Here is a 20,974-nt window from a genome sequence, read left to right on the forward strand (position 1 = left end):
GTGCTCAAATTAGCTGCAGACAAGAGAAGAGCTTTCAATGGAAATATTAAACAAATGGTATCAAGATCCTAAAGCATTTCTTCAAAGAATTGTAACAGGAAGTGAAACATAGCTTTACCAGTATGATCCTGAAGACAAAGCACAATCAAACCAATGGTTATCAAGAGGTAGAAGTGGTCCAGTCAAAGCAAAAGTGGACCAGTTAAGAGCAAAGGTCAAGGCAACAGTGGTTTGGAATGTTCAAGGCATTTTGCTTCTTGACTTTCCAGAGGACCAAAGAATGATAACATCTGCTCATCATGAGAGTGTTTTGAGAAAATCAGCCAAAGTTTTAGCAGAAAAATGCCTGGAAAAGCTTCACCAGAGAGTCCTTCTCCATCATGACAATATTCCTACTCATTACCCTCATGAAGAGGGCAATTTTGTGAGAGTTTTGATTTGCAGTCCTGATTTGGTTCCTCTGACTACTTTGTTTTCTTATCTTAAAAACTCTGTAAAGGGGATTCATTTTTCTTTGGTTTTTAATGTAAAAAAGAAAGCACTGACATGACTAAATTCCCAGGACCCTCAGTTCTTGGAAATGTACTAGAATGGCTGGCATAGCTGCTTACAAAGGTGTCTTGAAGTAAACAGAGTTTACATTGAGAAATGAAGTTTACACTTCTATTTTTATCTTTTAACTCCATTTTCCCACAATTTTTGTTTGTTTGTTTTTTTGTTTGTTTGAGATGGAGTCTTACTCTGTTGCCCAGCTGGAGTGCAGCGGCTCAATCTTGGCTCATTACAACCTCTGCCTCCTGGGTTCAAGTGATTTTCCTGCTTCAGCCTCCCGAGTAGCTGGGATTACAGGCGTCCAGCACCATGCCTGGCAAATTTATTTTTCCACATGTTTTTCTGAATTCCTCTCATATATAAATACAAAAATAATTATCTTCAAAAATAGTGTAGTGGATTCCTTTGGTTTACTAGCAATATACACACGTCATTATCAACTGCTGAATTTTTATTTTATCTGATATTTACCTTTTAGAATTTTATGATTTAATGCATTGACAGAGGTAATTGTTTTATTCATTTTAAAAGGAGTACCTCTAATATTCACCACAAACTATAAGTTTTCCATAGGCTTGAAATATATATGCTTAATCACATTAAGGAAACAGACTAATCCGACTGAGATCAAAGTTTTGTGCTTACTTTTAATAATTGGGAATGGTTATTAAATTGTATACAGTTTCTTACTTGATTTGCTGATGTAGGGTATTTTATTACTAAAATTCTTTATACTTACTTATCTTTCCATTCTGGGAAATAAACCTTATTTGTTACAGTAACTTACTCTAGTATATTAATTCCAAGTGCTAGAGTTTTGTTAAATATATTTGAGTTCATTAAGCATATTTATGTTATATTGGTCTACTGTTTTTTGAGGGTGGGTGTTGGTGTGATATCTTTATCGGATTTGGTAACAAGGTTAGGGTAACTTTAAGGAATAAAATGGGCTCCTTTATACCTTTTCCTCCATTGCTCTAGAACAATTTATGTAACATAGGGATAAGTTGCTTCTTAAAATTTTTTAAAAAGAATTTCCCAGAGATTCTACTGGGTCCAGAAGTCTTTCTTGGAAGATAATTCTTTGAAAACTTTATTATTTGGGGAAAGGGAAGAAAAGTTAGCATTGAGAATGCTTTATTTCTTGAGAGTCTGGTTTTTTTTTTTTTTTTTTAAAGAAAAATCTACAATTTTATGCTAATTTAGTACCAGGGACATTTGTTTAATATTTTCATAATCCATAAAAATCCAGTTTGTTGCTATAGAATCTCATTATAATACAGTAATATTGCATTGGTCTAGAGAAATTTGGCATCTTCTAACAGTTCCTACATCTAGAAAAAAACTGTTGAGTAACCAAACAGCTGTCATTAAACCCCAGCACTAAAGCCAGGTACCTGTATTTAGAATTTAATTTATATCTTAATTAATGAAATTTTAACTTCTAGAAATACTGATTTTTCTAGCACATAAAGTTTAAAGCAGTCAGGTAAAAGGGAACCAAAAAGACTATCAAAGGGAGACAAAATAACTGCCATGAGGTGACAGCTGGCAAAACCAACAATAAGAGAGAAGATAAAAAAAAATCCACTGAGTTCATGTCCTTTGCAGGGACATGGATGAAGTTGGAAACCATCATTCTCAGCAAACTAACACAGGAACAGAAAACTAAACACCACATGTTCTCACTTCTTAGTAGGAGTTGAACAATGAGAACAAATAGACACAGGGAGGGGAACATCACACACTGGGGCCTGTCGCGGGGTGGGGGACTAGGGGAGGGATAGCATTAGGAGAAGTACCTAATGTAGATGACAGCAAACCACCATGGCATGTGTATACCTATGTAACAAATCTGCATGTTTGGCATGTATATCCCAGAACTTAAAGTATAATGAAAAAAAAAATCCAAAATTAAACAAAATGTTGGCACATAAGTGTCATTTCCACGGAAAGTTTACTTACGAAGGAATCTAATACTACACTTAAGATAAGTAAAATTAAGCATATTTCTGTTTCAGAATGCATTTAAGATTCAATTAATTTAAGCAATTAAAAATCTTTTTTTGGTTCAAAGATTAGATGAAATTAAATGAGACTAGGAAAAAAATATATTGAGTTGCTCTGGGTTACATCAATAGATGTCACATACCATCTAAACCATGCACACAGACAATCAGATGTACTCCATCTTCAGAACCATCCTCTTCTTCTATGCTAAAATAAGGTACTGAGGATGCCAGCAGAGGGACTTCACTGTACATGAACCCAGGAAGTTTTAGTTGCTTCAGTTCTTCTTTTGCCTGAAGGAAGCTGAAGTAAAATATAAAAGATACTCTTTACTAAGGATCATATTCAGTTGTTAGAACCAAAAAGAGTCTCCTGAATTTAGAGAATTCTAGAAGTGGAAACCCAACAATATTTGGTTTTAAAACCATGAAAGTATGTGGCATCACCTAAGTAATTTAGAAACCAGAGAGTAATTTTCTTTACTATTTGTAGTATATATTCTATCAAACACAATGAACACTTTCAACCTGAAATCACTTGAAAATATTCTTTTAAACTTGAAATCAACTAAGAAGACATTCCGAGTGGAGTTACGCTTTCTGCAAAATTTAATACTGTATGCACAGAAAAGCTGGGAGAGGGACTGGAGAGGTGATAATCTGATGTTTATCCTGTAATCAAATCTTACCCTCTTTGCTCCTTTTTAATCTTGCATAAGTGGAAGGGAAGGAGTGATTTACAAAATGTAACAGTGAGAATGGTAGTTACAGTATTTAGCAGATTAGGTTATTTGTATTTTTCTCTAAAAATACCAATAAGAAGGAGCTGAATGAAGAGGGGAATATGACTACATACAATTAGTGGTATATACTCGTTTGCAATGACGGACAATCTAATCAATTTGGGGACTGCAAACATCAAAAATTATTAACTATTGAACATCCATCATTTGGACTGATAAAGTGAAGCTGGAAGAGGAACCTGAAAAACATTAAACTGAGTAGGATAAGCTGGGCGAAAACATATAGAGTCTATATGAGAGATCATTGCTTTCTGATGACTCAGACGGTCTGAAGTAACCAGATGGTGATACAAACTTTATTTTCCTTGCATATTACAATTTTTTAATTGGTCATTGTTAACCTCAGTGGTTTCACTAGCTTTAGACTCTATGTATCTTAATTTTTGTGTATAAATCAGAATAATCTGAGAACTTTAAAAATCTCTTTCTATATATACATGCTCAGACCTCTTACCCCAAATATTATGACTCAATCTGGCTGAGGCAGAAGAATATTTTAAGAACCAGTACTCACTGGTAAACCTGTATCATCCCCAGATTTTTCTGGATATTTTACTGGTACATGAAATCTCAATTTTGGAAACCACTGACTTAGCTGAAGGCAATCAGCATCTGGTAAGTTTAAGAAGTTTCCATTACCCTGTTACTCATTTAACTAATATTGTCCTTATTTCCTAGATAAACTCATAAAACTTGGCTTCTGTCTGGAAGTTAATGGAGAAGAAATGAGGGACTGATGAAAAAAGGGTTTTGACCTCAATTATTCCATACTTCTAACACAAAACTACCACTGGAGAATCTGTATCAGATATGTCTAGTCTATAAAACAGCAGAACAGCACAATCATTCGGGAACGATAGGTCTTTCCGGCCAAGGGTATATTACTGTCTCTTATACACATCTAGATGTGTATAAGAGACAGCTCGATCTCCTGACCTCGTGATCCACCCGTCTCGGCCTCCCAAAGTGCTGGGATTACAGGCTTGAGCCACCGCGCCGGGCCGACACTCAATCCTTTAGCACGATCTATGATTATACATATATACATATATATACACATACACACATATACACACACACAAACACACATATATATTTAGCAGCAGATACTATTATGTTTCATTACTTACGCTTGTATTTGAGGTTTTGGTGAACTTTCATACCAAGAAACTGAAGAAGTGAAGTTGTAAGAAGTACTGCTTGGCTGCTTTGTAATGGCATCAAATTTACTTTTGGAAGAATATTTAACATTACAAGGAGACTCTCGTGGTGCAGATGGGAAGGACAAACAACCAGAAGTACAGACAGTAGGCATATTTATACCATCTCTCAGATAGTCACTGTTTATTTTTTCGGATTTTGTAAGTCTTTCTTCCATTAGTTCATCTCTGCTTGTATAGTGAGCATTTATTCTTCCATCCAAAGCTGAATAATCTGTTTCTTCATAGTACCCATTTTGAACCATTTGTTGATCCTGCTCTTCCTCCTCATCCTCTTTACCCTGTTCCTGTTGAAGATTACTAATTTCTTTTTCAGAAGTTTCCTTCTGAGGGCTAAGTGCATTGCTGTAGCTGACAGCACATGTGTCAGAAATATCCGTACTGCTTTGAGAACCAAAATAATTTTCCACAAGCCCTTGCTTTACTATATCAGTACTGGCTGAAAAAGGATCACTTGTACCCAGATGAGTTTCACTTTCAACTGTATGGATTTCTGAATACATTTGTTTGAAATTTAATACATCACTACTTTTTTTCACAGTTCTATCTTCACTAACATCTGTATTAGTAGAAATGGAACCTGAAATGACACAAGGAGTGCCTAAACAAATCAGTTTTGAATTTAATGTAATTGCTGTCCCTGTAGAGTTATTAGATTTATCAGGACTCTGGAAGCCTTTACACATAGTATCCAAGTTAGGTTTGGAGCTGCAACTACTTTTCACATCACTGGAAGTATCTTCATCTGAAAAAACAAATTGTAAAGGGTCTTTAATGCTTGAATTTAAGGAATGTATTGCTACAGTTTCATTGTCCAAGTTCCCTGAAAACACAACACTCTGCTGTTGCAAAATGATACTTGACTTTTTAGTATCATCACATTTTGGCAAATCAGTCGTTCCTAGATTTAATACAGTTTTGCTATCATTTAGATGGCATTCAGGTACAACAGATTTCTTAGAATTTTCATCAGGTGACAGTTCATCATCAGAAGGTAGAGAGTTTATGGATGTCAAAGATGACTGTATTTCACTTATAGCACTTGTACTCTCAGTACAATGATTTCCTAATGAAAATTTTATATTATAATCAGGTTTCATCAAAAGCTGAGGAAATAATCTTTCACTATTGTAAGGACCTTGCCCTTGCACAGTTTCAAAGACTAAATCAGTGTTTGGATGTGTCGCAAAAGAACTTGGTTCACTTTCAACACCCGAATCTGAAAATCTAGATGAGGCATATGCGGCATTAATATCTGGTAACTTAATTGTATCTCCACTTACTACAACATGATATTCTTTTGTAGAAGGGGCAGGTAGATTACTTCTTAATTTAGTTAATGATTCTCCAATAGAAAGACACTTTGCTTCCTGCAAAGCTTCCTTTTCAAATGTTATTTCTATAGATTTAGATTTACCATTCGATTCTAAGGACTCAAAGTTGGGTAGTAAATTATCCACAAGTATTTCTTCTTGTCGAAGCTCTGTCCAAGGTCCTAGTTTGACAGTTATTTTCTCTTCACTGAAAGGATCTTTATTACTGGGCTTTATTTCAATTGTTCTAACTCCCAAAGATGGGGATGTTTGATGATCATGGCAATCGTCTGATGACCTTCTGGATGCCAGATTGTGTTCCATTTGTATAATTTCACTATCGTCCTGGGAGATATCAAGTTTACCTGAAATGGACAAATTTGCACAAAGATTTAGGTTGCCAGAGTTCAAAGGATCAAACTGGTCTGGTTGCATATTTTCAATATCTGGAGACTTTTGTTCAGTTCTCTCTGTATTAGTTGGCAAACAGCTAGCTTCCTTTTGACTTGTCTGTCTCATGTAGGTCTTTGGGTCAAAATTATATCCACATATTGTGGGATCCAGACCTTCCTTCTGACTATGTGAAGGATTGCCTTCAAAGCATTTAGTGAGATCATTTGATGCTGTACTTTTCAAACATTTGTAGCCTACCAAAACCACAGAATCCTTAGAGTTCTGTTTTATTAATTTTTTTGTGTTTTCAGATTTCATTGTTTTCATAAGCTTAGTAACCTTAACCTTGGATTTATTTGATTCTTCATTCTTTCCTTTTAGAGATTTTGTTAGCTGCTTTTCACCTTCTGTATACCAAATACTGGAGGCACCAGCAGGTCTGACTTTCAACTCTGGGCTAGAAAGTCCTGCTACAGAGCTTTCTTCAGTCTCACATTTATCCATTTTACTGGACTCTGATCTCTGAAGATTCTGAATTCCCATCCAGGGTGCATCTAAGTCTTTTATCCAAAGAAAAAAAGATTCAGGTTTAAAACAAAGTGTGAAAACTCATATGATTCTTTTTCTAACTATAACTTTCTAATATCCTCAAACATAAATAAAACCAGAGAGGGAAAAAAATTATTCCATATTAGGGAATGATTTTATGTATATTAGGAAGAATATACTGAAAACTATACACATAGCTGGTATATTTTAGTTAGATTACACTTACCTTCAGTAACTGAATCTAAATACCTATCTTCAAAGATTATAGGTAATGAATTGAGATCTCCATCTAATTCACTACATTCAATAGGTAAGGGTGGAAGAGAACTGCAGAAGGAAGTATTTTTGATAGCGGTGCACATCTGTAGATGACTCTGAGCACTGAAAAATATTTCTTAAGTCAGATTGTAATTTTAAGAAATTATACCCAACTCTCCTTTATAGACTCTACCCTTTCCCCTTCCCTCCTCCATTCCTATCCCCCATCTGTAAGACATAATCTTCTTATGAAAGAGCTGCTTGGTCAGCGATAAAAACTGGTAAAATAAAAATGATGGTTTGTTGGCAATAAATTATTGACTTATTAAATTACAGACTGCTAATTATTTACGTAATTTCCATTATATTCTTCTATACTTTCTTATTTCAAAGTGAGTTTCCATGCTTAATGTCTCAACTTCTTAATCTGCTGCAAATCACATATAAGAGAAATACCAAAAGCTTAACTGCCTAGTAATTATTTGATGCTAGTGCTGGGAAAAAGACGTGTTTCATTTCTACTGTTTCTACTTAACATATATTGACAAATAAAATTAACAGCTATTTAAAACAAGATGTATAATTTTCTAATACAAAACAATTAAAACAGAAAATCCTGTCTTATGGAAAATTTCAAACAAATCAAAAAATAGTATGAAATACCCCACATACATACCTCTGAACTTCAACAATTAACATGTGCCCTTTTTATCAGCACTCACTACCTACCTTGATACTCTATTATTATTTATAGGATTTTTTTTGTGGTATAATTTATATGCATTAAAATATAAATCTTAGCTGTATGATTTTGACAAATGGATATATGATACAGAACATTTCCATCTACTCAGATGGTTCCCTCATGTCTTCCCAATCCAGCCCAAGTCAATGCCAAGAAAACCACTGTCCTGTTTTTTTTTCATCTTAGTTTTGCCTATTCTATAACTTCATATAAGTAGTATCATACAGTATTCAATTTTTAATGTCTAGCTTTTTTCGCTCAGCATAATGTCCTCTAAATATTCTTTAATGCCAAAGGAAACTAGGACTAAATCTACTCAGTAGGAGAGACAGAAGGCATTTGTTCTGGATATTTTAATTGTAAATCATTTACAATTACAGAAGACAATATCTATGAAAATCATGAACATAAGAAATTCTGATCTGTGAAAATACAGACAGAATATGGCCAAATGGAAGGCTAGAGCCAAAGCTGTAAGAGACTACCAAGATTATGGTAGATCTGATAAAAAGGGAAGGAGGAATACAGCGCATTATGCTTCTTTATATGTAAAGTATGGGACTTTTGTGAAGTAACTCATAAGATGAAACCTACTTTGATTAAAGATGGGATTTCTGAAATTCAAATTCTCCTAATATCTTATATTAATACTGTATATTCTGTCACTGATAAATTCTGAGACAGGTATCTTATGTAAAAGGAAATAAAATCATTTTAATTTTGGATTTATACTACTCACTGAAGTTCCTGGTATGCAATGGCAGCTTCTCTTGGATGCTCAAAACAAAAGAATGCCTCAGAAAATCTGCGTACCTAAAAAATTCCAAAAGAGAATATTAACAATGTGAGATATTTAAAAAGTCAATCTGGCATCTTATGGTCAGGAGAGAAACAGCCTCCATTAGGCCCTCCATAATCACCTGTCAGAATTAAACTTCCCTTCTCCCTCTTCAGTGTTGCCAAAGCAATGTATTTTTGTACTGCATGAAATAAAATAAATCTGGAAAGCATATATAAATACAAGCTATTATGATTACCACCACAGCCTTTACCACCTTGTTTCTTAAAATAATTATACACATGAATTGTGTCCCCTCCTGAAGTGTAATGTTCTTTAGAATAGAAGCTGTGGGCCAGGCGTGGTGGCTCACACTTGTAATCCCAGCAGTTTGGGAGGCTGAGGCGGATGGATTACCTGAGGTCAAGAGTTCGAGACCAGCCTGGCCAAAACGGTGAAACCCCGTCTCTACTAAAAACACAAAACTTAGTGGGGCATGGTGGCAGGAGCCTGTAATCCCAGCTACTCGGGAGGCTGAGGCAGGAGAATCACTTGAACCCAGGAGGCAGGGGTTGCAGTGAGCTGAGATGGCGCCACTGCACTCTAGGCTGGGTGACAAGAGTGAAACTCCGTTTCAAAAAAAAAAAAAAAAAAAAGGTTATGTTTTGATGACCTTTGCAACCCCCCAAAACATGCAGCTTGGCATATTACAGAATCAAGTACTTGGTAAATACATGTTGAATCTAGCTGAACATTTCTTCCATTGTATTTGTATTTTAACCCTTTCATTTTCAATTATGAAAGGAAAGCTTTGTCAGCTACTGCAGCAAAATTAGGCAACAGTTAGGAGCTGGAAAAGATGTCTTATTTGGACAGTACAGAGAGGAGAAATTATATTACATCTACAATTATTTTCTAAACAAAGTAAGATCTAGGATTCTTCGGTTTTAAATGTCCAACAAATCAGAGACCTATTTCACTTATCATCGATATCTGGCCAGATGAATTTCTGACTTACTAAACTTGCTTCCCTAAGCAGATAAACCTGGGTCTTCAGACAAACAAGTCAATGAGGGAAGTGGGGAAAGAAGATATCAATGAGAAGGATGCGTTCTGTATCTTCACTTTCATATGTGGTCCAAATATTTCTCTTTTTCCTCTCCAACATTAAAGGAAAGATGAGAAAAAATAACAGCCCGTCTGGCTATTAAGATGATTTCCTTTGGGGCTATAAAGCATGAAAAAAACACATCTTTAAGTTATCTGGATTCCTGCAGTTGCAGCTGGACCTAAGAAACTGCCGCTAGCTGCTTTTCCTTCTCTCTCTACCTTCTTTAAGTCCCACAATAACGATCATTTCTTGACAGTACTCTACCTCATAGTCTCTATACTGAAAACTTTATTCTCATTCTTTGAATTAAACTACATAAAAACTCAATGTCAAATTGAATGATGAAGAAAAAACAAAAACGCTAGGATGATATTATCTTCATTTAATAGGTGAGGAAACAAAGACACAAATAGGTTAATTATTTGGCCAAGATAACATAGCTAGTAGGCGATAAACCTGTGATTCAAACAAAGATTTGAGAAACTCCAAATCTTGTACTCCAAACCACTTATCTTTTCCTTTCTAAATTAAGACTCCTTGTTATCAGAAATCTTTCCTTTCCCGTATGCACCCAAATGAAGTTCTTTCTAAATTCACTCTCAGCATAATTATCATGCTGTAGCTATTACAAGTAAGGGTATTAACTGTAGTGTGTGGCCATAACTAAGGTATGACTGCCACCTGATGGCAATACAGCTTATTTTCAGGCAAAAGTTTGACATAGAAAAAAAATTTTAAATTTACAAATTTAAACTTCAAATACGGGGAATATATATATTTCTGCTTTGTATATGCATGTATTTTGGCATGCATTTTTTATGTTTATAAAAAATGAATTTTGTGTGCCCAATTAAAAAAGAAACTCATTTGGCAACATCAATTATTCAAAAGCTAGGAGGAAGAAAACAGTCAAGCATTCAAAATAAGTATTTGTTAATGTTTCACAGTTAAATACTCCTGTATCTGTGTTCACTATAATAATGCTGTTCAAATTGCTAACAGTATTTATATTACAATTCTATACATGTGCATTCAGATTAGTTTCTAATTTTGAGTGCAGGGTTTATATCTGATAGATTATCCAATACCTAGGCTACCTTGAAAAAAATAAGCACCTTGCAAATGTTTACTGAGCAAATGTTTTTTACGTCCTTGCACTAACTCATAGCAAAATACCATACAATTGTTTCATTACAAAGCTGATTTACACTTACTAGTTGATACAACTGCACTTGGTTTCAGTTATTTGCTTTCCCAATCCACACCACATTAAAAGAGCAAATTAGACAAAGAAAAATGAAGAATTAGCGGTAAGTACACAGGCAGTGACAAGAAATGAGAATGTGGTGAAAAAATATCCGTCCTTAAAAAAAAAAAGCCTAGAATTCCCCTCTAAAAGATCACACAAAATAAATAAAAAATTAACACTTGAGTTTTTTAATGGATATTCCAATATCCTGGCATTTTTAATAACATGGAATACCAGTGTATTAAAGTTGAGCACATTAAATAAAATTCATGACAACTAAATCATTATCAAAGGGTTAAAGTATGTTTGGTATAGGCATACCTTGGAGATATTATGGGTTAGGGTCCAGACCACCACAATAAGGTGAATATTGCAATAAAGCAAGTCACATGAATTTTTTCAGTTTCCCAGTGTGTATAAAAGTTATGTTTACGCTATACTGTCGTCTATTAAGTGTGTAACAGCATTATACCTTTTTAAAAAAAGCCAATGTGTATACTTTAAAAATATTTTATTGTTAAAAATGCTAATGATCATCTGAGCCTTTGACTGTTTTTGCTGCTGGGAGGTCTTGCTTTGATATTGATAGCTGCTCATCAGGGTGGTTGTGGTGGCTATGGCAATTTCTTAAATTACAACAATGAAGTTTGCTGCATCAATTGACTCTCCCTTTCACGAAAGATTTCTCTCTAGCATGTGATGCAGTTTAACAGCATTTTACCCAGAGTAGAACTTCAAAATTGAGTCAATCCTCTTAAACCCTGCCACTGCTTTTTCAACTAAGTTTGTGTAATATTCCAAATCTTTTGTTGTCATTTCAACAATGTTCACAGCATCTTCACCAGTAGATTCCACTTCAAGAAACCACTTTCTCTGTTCACCCATAAGAAGCAACTCTTCATCTATTCAAGTTTGATTATGAGATTGCAGCCATTCAGTCACATCTTCAGGCTCCACTTCTAATTCTAGTTCTCTTGCTATTTCCACCACATCTGCAGTTATTTTTCTCCACTCATCTTGACCCCCTCACAGTTACCTATGAGGGTTAGAATCAACCTCTTACAAACTTCTGTTCCTGTTGATATTTTGACCTCCTTCCTTGCATCATGAATGTTCTTAATGGCATCTACAATGGTGATTTTTTTCCAGAAGTTTTCCTTTTGCCCAGATCCACCAGAGGAATCACCATCTAGGGCAGCCATCGCCTTACAAAATGTATTTAAGTAATAAGGCTTGAAAGTCAAAATGACTCACGGATCACATGGGCTGAAGAATAGATCGTTGTGTTAGTCTGCACGGAAACATCATTAATCTCCTTGTATATCTCCATGAGAGATCTTGGCTGAGTAGGTGCAATATTAATGAGCAATAATATTTTGAAAGGAATCTTCTTATTCCTGAACTGTAGGTCTCAACAGTGGGCTTAAAATATTTAGTAAACCATGCTGTAAACAGATGTAGTGTAATCCAGGCCTTGTTGTTAATACAGCAGAGTAGATTCAGCATAATTCTCAAGGGCTCTAGAATTTAGGAATGGTAAATGAGTATTGGTTTCAACCTCAAGGAACCGGTTACATTAGCTCCTAACAAGAAAGCCAGCCTGCCCTTTAAAGTCATGCACTGACTTCACTTTTCCAGCTATGAAAGCCCTAGATGGCATTTTCTTCTACTAGGCTGTTTTATCTCCATTGAAAATCTTTTGTTTAGTGCAGCCACCTTCATCTTCTGGAGAACGTGCTGTAGCTTTTCCATCAGAACTTGCTGCCTTACCTCACACTTTTATGTTATGGAGACTTCTTGCCTTAAACCTCAACAACCAATCTCTGCTAGTTTCAAATTTGTCTTCTGTAGCTTCCTTACCTCTCAGCCTTCATAGAATTGAAAAGAGTTAGGACTCTGCTCTGGATTAGGCTTTGGCTTAAGGCATTGTTGTGGCTGGGTTGATCTTCTATCCAGACCACTCAACCCTTTTCCACATCACTACTAAGACTGTTTCACTTTCTTATCATTCAATTAGAGAAGCATTTCAATTTCCTTCAATAACTTTTCCTTTGCATTCACAAGTTGGCTAACTGTTTAGTGCAAGAGACCTGGCTTGCAGTCTATCTTGGCTTTCAACATGCCTTCCTCCCTAAGCTTAATCATCTCGAGCTTTTGATTTAAACTGAGAAACTTGCAACTTTTCCTCTCACTTGAACACTTAGAGATCACTGCATATTAACAGACCTAATTTAAATATTGCTGTGGAGACCCAAGTAGAGGAAGAGAAATGAAGGGAATGCCAGTTGGTGAAACAGTCAGAACAAACACAACATGTATTAAGCTCACTGTCATATACTGACACTACTGTGGTGCTTCAAAACAATTCCAATAGTAACATCAAAGATTATGGTTAGAATATTTAAAGAAAAAAAATTACCCATTAAAGATCACACTACTGGCTGGACACGGGGGCTCATGCTTGTAATCCCACCACTTTGGGAGGCCGAGGCAGGTGGATCACCTGAGGGGAGGAGTTAAGAGACTAGCCTGACCAACATGGTCAAATCCTGTCTCTACCAAAAATACAAAAACTAGTTGGGCATGGTGACAGGTGCCTGTAATCCCAGCTACTTGAGAGGCTGAGGCAGGAGAATCGCTTGAACCAGTCGGGGGGCAGAGGTTAGAGTGAGCCAAGATTGTGTCATTGTACTCTAGCCTGGGTGACAAGAGTGAAACTCCATTTCAAAAAAAAAGAAAAAAAGAAAGAAAATGATGTGCATGCCACCACGCCTGGCTAATACTTGTACTTTTCATAGAGATGGGGCTTCCCCATCTTGCCTAGGCTGGTCTTGAACTCCTGGGCTCAAGTGATCCACCCACCTCAGCCCCCAAAATGTTAGCATTATTGGTGTGGGCTACCACCCCCCACTTAGACAGATTTATTTACTGGAAGTGCTAGACATGATTTGTATATATACACATAAAAGCGATAAAATATTTTGTTTATGCTTATAGTCAAACTGGAAGTCTGCCTAAACCTTGCAAAATATAAAAGTATCAAATTATATACCATAAATAAGCAATATGTTCCCAGAAAGTACTTTTACTTTATTTAGAAAATACACATTCACATAGTTATACTCAAAGAATATCAGATCAAGTAGTTTAAGCAATAAATATCTCTTCTTAAAAATGCAAACTTCATAATGTTTTGAGTAAGTAACGCATCATTGTAAAGAGGTTCTTTAAGCGGAAAAGAATGGCTATACAAGCTATTCCTAACTTTTTCCCACTACTAGAATATAAGTTTCACCAATGCTGTTGAGAATACTATTTTATGATATTAAAATCTCAATAAAAGCTAACAAGAATTCACTGACACTCTGGTTTCCTTACTGGGGGGGGGTAATGGGTACACATTAGAATCTAGGATCCTGCTAATCCATATAGCAGCTTTAAAGTATAAATTTCAAAAACATGCTCCTTCCACAGGCAGATGCAACTGGACTCCAAGGAGGATAGGCCAAATTTCAGCTCCCACTCTTTCTAGCATAGTTCTTCAGGGAATACCCTAACCCCGTTAATCACTTGGAGAACTTTTTAAAAAGTTTCCTAGGTCTGGACCTCATTCAGCACTGATCTTTTTTTAAAGTTCTCCAGGTAATTCAAATGTACAGCCGGGGCTGAAAACTTCTATTTTAATGTCAACTGAGACCACGAGAGTAGAACTTACCCTCTTCCTTCTGAAAACAACGGTAAAATTGGTTAAAATACATGAAGCAAGTTTTTCAAGCACTGAGGAACAAGCACTAGACAGGCAAAGCATCAGGAAAATATAATGTGCAATCAAGAGATAAAATCAGCCAATAGAGAGACACCAAGATAATTGAGATGTCTGAATTTTTTAAAGGCAATTTTTTAAAGGCAATTTTTTAAAGAGTTACTTTATTTTATTTTTTTTTTTACAGCAGTTTTAGGTTTACAGAAAAACTGATCAGAAAGTATGAAGAGTTTCCATATTGCCCTTCCTCCCCCCACCACCCATCCAGCTTTCCCTGTTATTTACATCTTGTGTTACTATGGTACATTTGTTTCAACAGATGAACCAATATTAATATATCATTATTAAAGTCCATTATTTACATTAAGGTTCACTCTTGGTGTGGTACATGGGGTTTGAAAAATATATAATGACATGTATATACCATTACAGTTTCATACAGAATATTTTTACTGCCCCCCAAATCCCCTGTGCTCTACGTACCTGTCCCTCCCTCTGTCCCCCAGAGCCCCGACAACGCAGATCTTTTTGCTGTCACCATAGTTTTTTTTTTTCCAGAATGTCGTATAGTTGAAATCATACAGTATATGTAGATTTTTCAAGCTGGCTTCTTTCAGCCTGCATTATGCTTTCGAGGTTCCTCTATGTCTTTTCACGACTTCACTGATCATTTCTTTTTATTGCTAAATAACATTCCATTGTATGAATGGACAACAGTTTGTTTATCCAGTTACCTATTGAAGGACATCTTGGTTGCTTCCAAGTTTTGACAATTATGAATAAAGCTGCTTTATGTGGAGGTTTCTGTGTGGACATAAATTTTCAATTCATTTGGGTAAACACCAAGGGGTGTGATAGCTGGATTATATGATAAGAATATGTTCAGTTTTGTAAGAAACTACCAAAGTGTCTTCCAAAGTGGCCATCCTATTTTGTGTTCCTACCAGGAATGAATGGGAGTTCCTGTTGCTCCACATCTTGCCAACATTTGCTGTTGTCAGTGTTTTGGATTATAGCCATTCTTAGAGGTATACGGTGGTTATCTTGTTTTAATTTGTAATTCTCTAATAACGTATAATAATGGATATTTTATTTCCCCCATATAGAAGGCTAGAGTTGGATATTTCTCTTCCCCCCAGGTCAGTGAGGCTCTGGTAAGATAGTTTCTACTGAAGCACATTTTGTTAAGGACAGAATGATCTGGATGTATTTCAAAATGGCTACATTCCCTCCCCACCATCTGGAAGTACGCGGGGCTTTTCTGCAATTTTCATTGAAAGAACCTGGGAGGGCTCTTGGAAGTGAAAATCATGAAAGTATGGGATCCCCTAAGAACTCCCTTCACCCCTGCCAGGAGTTTTTAACTCATCTGTCCATACTGAGTCTCCAGGAATTCATCAATTATAAGTTTTCCTATTGCAGGACTGGCTACAGTGGTGATTTCTGTTCATGGGTTTTTGTTCCATTAAGATGGAATTCTCTGTAACTGGCTATCTGACTCACCAATTTTGGGGACAGGAATTTGCCTGTGACCTTAATTCTCTGATAAATCTAAGAAGAGTTGTTGATTTTTCAGTTCGTTCAGCTTTCTTCTGCTTAGGATGGGAGTAACAACTTCCAAAGCTCTTACATGCTGGATCAGAAACTAGAATTCTGAGCAAGCACTTTTAAACAATGATTATAAATTGCCCAGTGACTGAAAGAAGCTGGTCATAAACAGTAAACAGACAGGGCTTCTCAGCATAAAGATGGAACTATTACACATGAAGACAACCAAATGGAAATTTAAGAAGTTAAATACATAATATCTGAAATGAAATTTTACTAGATGAGATTAAGAGCAGATTAGTTGCTACAGAAAAGAGTTAATTAATTTGAAGACAGAATAACAGAAATTATTCCGTCTGAAGAGCATAGAGGATAAACTGCTGAAAAACAAGAGTATCAAAATGATATAACATACATATAGTTAGAGTACCAGAGGGAGAAGAGAGGGAAAGAAATGGGGCAGAAAATATATCTGAAGATATAATAGCAAATCTCTTTAAAACTGGTAAAAATAACCTAGAGTCCCAAGGATGTCAGCAAATCCTAAGCAAGATAAATACAAAACACCAAACAACAAAAACAACAAAACTCCAACAAGGCATATCATAGTCAAACTGCTGGAAAACAAAGACAAGGTGAAAAATCCTAAAGGCAGCCAGAGGGGAAAAATAGTATAAATAACTGAGTATAAATAATAGTATAAACTACAGAGATAGTATAAACAATAGTATAAACTACAAAGTTTAATCAGACTACAGAGGCCAGAAGATGATGGTACTTTTTAAAGTACACAAACAGAGGGGGGAATCTGTCAATCCAAGGTTAAACAATGCTATCGACCAACTTGAGCTGATTGAGATTTATAGAATACTCTACCTAAAAAATTTAGCAAAGCAATACAGTAAAAGGTCAATATGCAAAAATCAATTATACTTCTATATCCTAGTAGCATCTATTTGGAAAATAAAATTTTAAAACCATTTATAATAGTATCAGATAATATAAAATGCTTATGAGTAAACTTAAGGCATAAAAACTACAAAAGCAGATTTTAGAGAAACTGAAGGTCTAAATAAATGGGGAGCTAAATAGAAAGCTATATCATGCCCACAAATTGTCTGAATCAATATGGTTAAAGAGGTAATTGTCCCTAAATTGATCTATAGATTTTACTTAATGCAAACTGAAATTCCAAGAGGATTAAAAAAAATAGAGAAACTGACATGATTTAAAATTTTCTTTGGAGGAAAGGTTTTCCAATAAAAGCCAGCAAGACGAATTCTAAAAGAGCTGTTAACACTTGATTTAAAATTTATATAGAATTGCAAGAGATCTAGAATAGCCAAAACAATCTCAAAAAAGAAGAAAACCTTGGAGGACTTAGGCCATTACCTGGCTGCAAGACTTAGTATAATATTACAACATAAAGTTAGCATGGTATTTATTAACATAGAGATGCACAACAGGCCAATGGAACAGGAAAAAAGGTCAAGAAATAGACTCATGCTTATTAGTCAATTGATTTTCAACAAAGATTTTAAGGCAATTCAATAGAGAAAGAAAAATCTTTTCAATAAATGATGCCAAAAACCTGAACAGAAAAAAAAAAAAAAAAGAAAAAGAATCTTGACCCATACACCTCATACCAAATTAAAAAATTAATTCAAGATGACCCATGGTCCTAAATGTAAGATCTATAATTCCAATGCTCTCTAAAATAAATACAAAATAATATTTTTCACAACTTGGGCAAAGATTTTTTAGGACACAAAAGCACTAAACATAAAAGAAAAAAAAGATAAATTGTACTTAGATAGTCTCATCAAAATATATCACTGAGAAAATGAAAATATAAACCTCAGACTAGGAGAATTTAATAAATATGTTTGACAATGGACCTGTAACTAGAATATATATAAATATTCTTAATAAGTCAGTAATAAAAGGCAACCTAATTTAACATTTTGCAAAACTAAAGTCATAACAAAAACCCTCAATATCAGGAGTCAGCAGAGAAATGCAAAATAAAACCATAATGAAATTCCACTTTACCCCTACTATAGTAGGTAAAGACTAATGACACCAAACAATACAAGCATGTGGAACAACTGAAACTCTCATACATTAATGTTAGGAGTTTAAAACTGTATAGCCATTTTGGGAAAAAAAAATTTTTATTAAGTTAAAGATAAATCTACCCAATGACTAAGCAATTTTACTCCTATGTATGTAAGCAATAGAAATAAAAACCTATGTTCACAAAAAAGATCTATAGAAGAATGTTCATAGCATCTTTATTCAGAATAGTCAAGAGGAACAGATAAATGAATTCTGGTATATGAAACCATAAAATACTCCTCGACAATAAAGAGAAATGAACTACAAATATATACAACAACATGGACTAATTTAAAAGAAATTATGTTGAATGAAGCAAATGAAAATTCTATTTCTAATCAAGACAGTAGTTGCTTACGGGGTGTAGGAACTGACCGAAAAGCAGCACAAAGTCATTTTGTGAAGTAATGAAATAATTTTCTTGAAGTATTGAGTAGTTTTCAAAATACGTTACAATGATAATTCAATAAGTTCATACAGCCATGCTCCACATAATGACGTTTAAGACAATGATGGATCGCATATAGGATGGTCTTTCCTAAAATTATAATACCATATTTTTACTGTACTTTTTCTATGTTTAGATAGGCTTGGATACACAAATACCACTGTGTTGCAACTGCCTACAGTATTCAGTACAGTCACATGCTATACAGGTTTGTAGCATAGGAGCAACAGGCTGTATACTATCTAGTGTAGCAGACTATACTATCTAGCTTTGGGTAGTATACTCTATGATGTTCACACAATGATGAAATCACCTAACAATGCATTTTCCAGAAAGTATCCTAATCATTAAGTAACACAAGACTGTGTAAGTGTTTATACAACCTAGATCTCCTGAATATAAAGTTTCTGGACTTTAGTCTCTCTGAGGATTCTCAATTTTTAAAAAACATCAAATATATCCTGATATCAAGCATGAGAATCTATGGTAACATAGATATACACTAATTAAATTGAGATTAGAAATCCTTTTCTCTCTCCCTTACCATGTGGATCTTTTCCATTGCATGTAATAATTATTCCAAGAAAACTGTATTAGTAGCAGTTATAAGCACAATACTTTCTCTTAAGGGTTAAGTTATATCTTTAAAATTTTTTATTATGAAGATAACTGCTAAATATATTTATCTTAATTTACAGGATTTCTTTTAATGGGGGAAAAAAAAATTTAAGATTTTTCCTGCTGCCCTGATGTCCCGTGCACCAAAGAATATTATCAAGAGGGTTAAAAAGCAACTCACAGAATACAGAAAAACATTTGCAAATTATGTATCAGATAAGGGCCTAGTTACCAGAATATATAAATAAATAAAACTCAACAACAAAAAGACAAACGACCCAATTAAAATATGGGGAAAGGACCTGAATATACATTTCTATAAAGGAGATACATGAATGGTCAATAAGCATATGAAAAGGTGTCCAAGGTCACTAGTCATTAGGGTACTGCAAATCAAAGCTACAATGAAAATATCATCTTCCCCTTACTAGGTTGGCCATGACAAAAACCCTAAAACAAAAAGCAGAATATAACAAGTGTTTCTGAGTATATGAAGAAATTAGAATCCTTGTACATTGCTGGTGGGAATGTAAGGTGGTGCAGCTGCTGTGGAAAACTGAGGATGTTCCTCAAAAAGTTAAACATAGAATTATCATATGACTCAGCAATTCCACTCCTAGGTATATACCCCAAATAACTAAAAACAGGTATTCAAACAAATATTTGTATACAAATTTTCATACCAGCAACTATTTACAGTAGTCAATAGGTAGAAAGAACTCAAATGTTTATCAATGGACAAACATATAGAATAATGTAGTATACCCATACAGTGGAATTCTGCTACAAAAATAAATCATTATATAATACCACACATCTACAGCCATCTGATCTTTGACAAACCTGAGAAAAACAAGAAATGGGGAAAGGATTCCCTATTTAATAAATGGTGCTGGGAAAATTGGCTAGCCATAAGTAGAAAGCTGAAACTGGATCCTTTCCCTACTCCTCACACAAAAATTAATTCAAGATGGATTAGAGGCTTAAATGTTAGACCCAATACCATAAAAACCCTAGAAGAAAACCCAGGTGATACCATTCAGGACATAGGCATGGGCAAGGACTTCTTGTCTAAAACACCAAAAGCAATGGCAACAAAAGCCAAAATTGACAAATGAGATCTAATTAAACTAAAGAGCTTCTGCACAGCAAAAGAAACTACCATCAGAGTGAACAGGCAACCTATAGAATGGGACAAAATTTTTGCAATGTACTCATCTGACAAAGGGCTAATATCCAGAATCTACAAAGAACTCAAACAAATTTACAAGAAAAAAACAAACAACCCCATCAAAAAGTGGGCAAAGGATATGAACAGACATTTCTCAAAAGAAGACATTCATACAGCCAACAGACACATGAAAAAATGCTCATCATCACTCACCATCAGAGAAATGCAAATCAAAACCACAATGAGATACCATCTCACACTAGTTAGAATGGCAATCATTAAAAAGTCAGGAAACAACAGGTGCTGGAGAGGATGTGGAGAAATAGGA

The 20,974-nt window shown here is 34.9% G+C and overlaps 1 protein-coding gene across 4 annotated transcripts in view; it reads right to left on the reverse strand.

The window, feature by feature from the left end:
* The window catches only part of FAM135A (family with sequence similarity 135, member A), a 124,204-nt gene that overhangs the window by 36,029 nt on the left and 67,201 nt on the right, over window positions 1-20,974 (reverse strand). For 2 of the 4 annotated variants that reach the window (XM_011969389.1, XM_011969388.1), the window contains 4 exons: window positions 8,582-8,655; window positions 7,066-7,220; window positions 4,495-6,262; window positions 2,705-2,865 (listed from right to left, as the gene is read on the reverse strand). In XM_011969389.1, coding sequence (XP_011824779.1) covers window positions 2,705-2,865; window positions 4,495-6,262; window positions 7,066-7,220; window positions 8,582-8,655 — 2,158 coding nt within the window. Of the gene's footprint in view, window positions 1-2,704; window positions 2,866-4,494; window positions 6,851-7,065; window positions 7,221-8,581; window positions 8,656-20,974 lie in introns of all 4 variants that reach the window. The other 2 variants (XM_011969390.1, XM_011969387.1) reach the window with 2 other exon arrangements.

Source organism: Mandrillus leucophaeus, unplaced genomic scaffold, assembly GCF_000951045.1.
Source record: "Mandrillus leucophaeus isolate KB7577 unplaced genomic scaffold, Mleu.le_1.0 Scaffold889, whole genome shotgun sequence".
Taxonomy (NCBI): Eukaryota; Metazoa; Chordata; class Mammalia; order Primates; family Cercopithecidae; genus Mandrillus; species Mandrillus leucophaeus.